Source organism: Pholcus phalangioides, unplaced genomic scaffold (assembly GCF_987345545.1).
Source record: "Pholcus phalangioides strain wild (caught in Gottingen) unplaced genomic scaffold, Ppha-v1.0 ptg000014l_1, whole genome shotgun sequence".
NCBI lineage: Eukaryota > Metazoa > Arthropoda > Arachnida > Araneae > Pholcidae > Pholcus > Pholcus phalangioides.
This window is the reverse complement of record NW_028301607.1, coordinates 508983-514616: the sequence shown is the minus strand read 5'-3', so window position 1 is coordinate 514616 and position 5634 is coordinate 508983. Positions and strand designations below refer to the sequence as shown.

General features: G+C 39.8%; 1 protein-coding gene across 2 annotated transcripts in view; it reads right to left on the bottom strand.

Moving 5' to 3' along the window:
* Positions 1 to 31: 31 nt before the first annotated feature.
* LOC149077874 (lipoma-preferred partner homolog) overlaps positions 32 to 5634 on the bottom strand; it is a 32262-nt gene continuing 26659 nt past the window's right edge. For both annotated transcript variants that reach the window (XM_089241481.1, XM_089241480.1), the window contains 3 exons: positions 4696 to 4826; positions 2608 to 2728; positions 32 to 486 (listed from right to left, as the gene is read on the bottom strand). In XM_089241481.1, coding sequence (XP_089097607.1) covers positions 361 to 486; positions 2608 to 2728; positions 4696 to 4826 — 378 coding nt within the window. In that variant the 3' untranslated portion in view covers positions 32 to 360. The remainder of the gene's footprint in view (positions 487 to 2607; positions 2729 to 4695; positions 4827 to 5634) is intronic.

Below are 5634 nucleotides of genomic sequence, written 5' to 3'. Positions count from 1 at the left end.
CACAAATCACCAAAAATTTTTGAAATTTCAATTAAAATATATATATTTTATTTCCATCTCTACAAACTAATCTTACATTGCACTCATTTTTTTAGTAAAATAAAAATACGGCACGCATGTCATGTGGAGGTCAAGGCCGTCCAGCTTTGCCCAGATAAAAAAGCATTAGTGATTAATGAACAAATGATAAAAGTCTTTGTTTTTCTCGCCAAAGCAAAAAAAAAAAAAAAATATCATATACAAATGCAAATATGTCGTACAAAATATATTCTCAAATGTCAGAAATATACACGTAAATAAAAATGTAATAGCGTCGCCATAATGGTCTTATTTCGTTATTCATCAGTGGATGGATGGAATTTACTTGGCGAGAACTCTTGGCGCGTTTGGTTCCCGTCTCTTGTTGCAGCTGAGGCAGAGCAGTTTGCCGTTTATCGGGTAGCAGCCTCTTCCTGGGCGGTCTGATGACAGGGACAAGCCACAATCCTGCAAAGATGTAAATATTTTATGTTGGCTTATTCAAGTTTTTATCAGGGTTTCCTTTGGTTTTTTTATTAACTGTTTAGACGCGGCTTATCGGACGGACAATATCATTCCGTAGGAGCCAAAACTGTAGCCAAATTAGACAGAAAGGTAGTTAAATTACATGGATTTATGGAAAATTCACCGACATATGATTCAGAGACAACAGTTCGTCACCTGTGGGTGAGAGAATGACCGAGTAATTGCATAGCTGCCAATTCTCTCGAATTTTAGCTTCATCCCTCAATCTCCCGAAAAGTTCTTAAATCTCCCAAATTTTTACGAAAATCACAAAAAAATCCCTAATTGTCCCTAAAAATTCCCTACTTCATTTAAAAAGAATCCCCGCTTCTGAAAACAATCCCTAAGGAATTTCTTGTGAAGGGACGTCACACGTCGTAAATGGGGGGAAACAGTGGGAAATTCCTTTTTTTAAGGAAGATTTACAAATCCCCTGATGGTAATAAGAAAAGTTATGTCTTATCGTGCAGGGAAATATCTGGATAATAATTGAAGATTATAGTGACGCGCACGTGGTCAAAATTTCTTTTGTTGAAGTTGCCTACGTGCGATATAACAAAACATGAATACTCATAAGCAAAAACATATTTAATCAATTTTATATAAAGATACTTATTCGCCGATGAATTTCCTTTCATCAAACGTTCCACAAAATGGCCAACTTTTTCTTTTTTTACAAGTTGTGTTATGGACATAAACATAGGTAATGGTGGAAACACTGACATCATCACTCGTGTGAAATGAAAAACATCAAGCAAGTGTCACAGAAAGTCAGTGTTCTTCAAAAATTGACGATTTTTTCCCTTCGTCTTCCGATGATTTTGGGGTCATTCGCGCAGAATGTTTGTTCACATCGTTTCTGATTGAACACCATATTTTTTTAGATCACCATTTTGAAGTTTTGGCCTCCAATTTCACTTGTTTTTTGCGCAGGGATTTTATTCCCAAGGATTTAATTTCCATGTGTGTAAAATCCCTATTTTATTTGACTTCAATGTTCGAGTAGGGATTTTTTTCCTACACTTTAACTTTTATGTGTGGAAAAAATCCCTATTTCATTTTGAAAAATCCCTTTATTTATTAGGGAATGGTTTTAGCATAAAATACGGGTCCGCGCGGAAATCTCCCTAATTTTCATAAGTTGGCAGCTATGTAATTGAAATGAATATATGAGCGAGAAAGTGACCATATGGATGACCGAGTGAGTAATCGTATGAATGACCGTATAAGTGATCAAGTGATAGCGTTAGTGATCGAGTAAGTGAGTAACCGTATAAGTGATGCATCAAGTAATTGGATGAGTGAGCGGGGAAGTGAGCGATTGAGTGATCAAGCGAGTCTAACATATATGTGACCGAGTGAATGGGTAAGTAACAGAGTGAGAGAGTCATTGACATATGAGTGTCAAATGACAGTGAGTGGGTGAGTGAGCGTATGTATGACTCACGCGCTTGCTCACTCATTCACTTGCTCATCTGCTTAGTCACTCACTCATCTGCTTAGTCACTCACTCATCTGCTCATTCACTAACTCCCGGAATATCTTGATAAAACTCTCCTTTCTTCATTAACTCACTTGAACATACACTCACTATGCCACTTACGTGATGAATTGCGTGGTGGTGAATTTTCCCTTCATTGAATTTCCCGGTGGTGAATTGCTGGCAATGAATTTTCCACACACGAGTTGTATAGCACCTACATGGAGGGAAGGGGGGGGGGGGTGCACAGATTCCAGAGGTGCGAAAGATGATTCAATTATTAATATGCTTTACTACGTTTTCTATAAATCCACTATTAAGGGGGATTCGGGCCTAGCTTCCGAGCCCTCTGAAAAATCCTAGTTTAATGGCTCGTATGAAGGATACAGATGTCATGCAAACTTGTCACTCTAGAAAGTGACATGGAACGAACAGGAACTCGAAATCGGGCACTTGTTGTTTAAAGAATTCAATTTTTTTTATTCTCTCGCCAAATGAATCATTTCATCTCCTTTCGGGGCAATCGGCAGCGGGAACCATAATCATGGCTGTCAGGGAAAGTTAAAGATCGAGTACGAACTTACCTCACATCTGTAGCATGTGGTATGATAACTGTTCCCAAGAGCGATCACTCTGACAACTTCTGCTCTGTTCAGGCTTGGCGCGATTGGCTGCTTGCATCGGTGGCACTGCGGGGCGCATTTCCTATTAGATAATTGACAGTATTAACACACACATACCGAGGATAGCAAAAAAATAATTTCATTTTTAGTTTAATCGGTCAATTTAAGTACCAAATTTTTGGCAGCACAGAGTCACCAAATGTAAAGTATTCCGTTTATTTTACTGAACTCAGAGCAGTGGGCTACCAATTTTATATGTCATTCATGTTCTCTCCTAAAAACTCTAAAGCCGGATCCACACCCGCAGCGCTTCGCCGCTTCGACCCGCTGAAAAACAGGTTTTGAAGTATGGCTATCTTAACCACTTTACGATCAAGGACGTAATATTGCGTCCAAACGCCGGTGGAATAAATTCAGAAAAGTTCTGTTTTCTTTACTCTTTCCTCATCACCGCGAAGCTTTGTTACAACGCCCTACGAGAAAAAAGTAGTTATTTCCATCTCCGGGATGTATCTTTCAACTATATACATATAAAAGAGCGGAAGAGAACAGGCAGGTGAGGGTGCAAAGAGGAATCCACTTCGTACCTATTCTATTATCTGTAAGTATTACAAATAAGTATACTTACATGTGTAAGTGTTACAAATAAGAAAGGAGGGGAGATAAGAGCATAATAGATAAAAGTATGTATATATTTTTTTTTTTCTCCCCTTAATTTTCAACATTTTCTTTCCATCATTTTTCTAACATGCCGTTAGGTAAGGACAAGGTTACCATATTTATCGCCGATCCTTTAAACAGAGATCATCCGAATCTCTCTCCAGATTTTTGCACAGCTTAGAATCACGTAGCGCTTAAATTCGGCTGTAGAAAGTTTATGTACCCCTGAAAATGTGCCGAAGAAATTTGTCATCTATCTACAGGAAAAGCGTACGACGCTTGCTTATCCCCGTAGAAACACGCACGATGCTCGGAGTAACCCTTGAAATTCCTCGAAGGCACGGGTACCCGTTGCGATCCATGGAAGGCTTTCTGAATACAAGAAACGCATAGAAATTGTGAGTATCCCTTGAAATAAGCTTACGTTACTCATTGCATGCTGTTCCGTGCCCTAGAGGCATACTTCCAGTTAGGAAAAACTATTCAAATAATGTGTGGACCTCAATGTGTATATATACGTTATTCATTTTGGAACGGGGTGTATAGTTACTAAAATAAAGGAAATTAACGTTTTATACCGTCCCCGTGTGTTCAAAACCCAGAAGAAAGTTGTTGCCTCCTTGATGCTAACAGAAAATTACACGTTAGCAAAGTGCAATATTTGTTGAGATATTTATCTTCAAAAATTGGAGAAAAGTTGGGGGGGGGGAACCAGCATAAATGAGGGTAAAAAGCGTTTTCCATTTGAAATATTGTCTGAGGCTTTCATGGCCGGCGTTAACTGACTTGCAAACGGTTTCCATTTGTTTTTGGTGTGAATATTCAGAGAATATTGCACTCAGAAATTTTGCACGTGGAATTTTTTTTTTGTTGCCAACAAGAGAGACAGGGCAACAACTTTCTAATTGGGTTTTTGGCACACGGGAATGGCATAAAAAGCTAATTATTTTAATATTTAAACAACCCCTTGCAACATGAATGTCGTATCTGAGTACTATACGCTATTTGTGGAAACTTTTTTGCAATTGGAAGTATATTTCTATAGAATCAACGGTTCGCTAGTAAATTGCTGTGCAAACTGTTACCTATGCATCCTGTATGCGTAGGGATGTACGAATTAGACGAATAAAAGCAGTACCATCTTAACGCATGGGCCCACTCGGGCATGGCCCGTGTTCCTCAAGTGAAGGAGGGGCCTCACAAAAATGAAATCTGGTTGGAAATTTCAAGAATTTGCCAGGTAGGGGCTCCGAAGAATCACTTGGCCCGAGGGAGGGCCCTGAATAAAAGTGGATAAGTTACGATTACTTTTACATGCCGATAAATTCTGTGATCAGTTTCGACATTTTCCGAATTCACACGAACTGTAAGGAGGATAATAATGATTACCTCTTGTAATCGTTCATGCAGAGGATGTTGCCATACTTGTCATTGCTGAAAGGTATCCCATCGAGGCACTTCCCGCAAGTTGAGCAGCGGAAACAGTCGGGATGGAACTTCTTGTCCTGAGCTTTGAGAATCTTCATACCCAGGGCGAAGGAAAAAAATCAATTAATAAAAAAACCAATACTATAATTACATAAGACAATGCATGAAAGTTACCAACTTTTGTGAGCCTAGGGGGCGCACTTATACTGTTTCGAAATAACAGAGGGCGAAAATGTGCCGATTAATCGGAAAACAACAATAACTGCAACTTGTTGGCCTCTCCCCGTCTACAAACACACCATTGCCTTGAAAATTTTTTCGAGGGATAGGCATTTTGCCCTGTGCACCATCCGTATGTATGTCCGTCCCTATCCTGCGCGAGAGAGAGGCTGGCTAGGCTCTACTCTCTACTTTATGTGGCTGTACTTTTTTTAAACGTTTGTTCAACATGATTCTACTAGGAAATCTATATAGGAAGGGAAGGAGGTGTTATAAAAATTTTTGGATGGGTAGCCCACCCGTCAAATACCCTGACCTAGGGTTAGGGGCTTGTTTGTATATTAGTGTGTTTTAATAAGAAGAATGACTATGAATTACGGCTGTGTCAAGCAGTTTAATTAAAAGTGCAATACGTAGTCAAGGTATTTCAAGACCATCTGATAGGCAGTGCCGTAACTACGCAGGTGCCTAGGTCCCTTATGGTCCATTCTTGGGCTCAGAAGGGACCTAGGCTCCCGGGGGGTGGCTGAATGCAAATTGTGGCACAGGGCACAGGAATAGCTAGTTCCGGCACTGCTGACAGGTATCCAGCCCTGGGGCCAGGGATGAATCCCATTATATTCTATTCACACAATTAACTTTCCTCGGAGAGGAACGTGAGAAATCCTGGCTGAGGGCTCG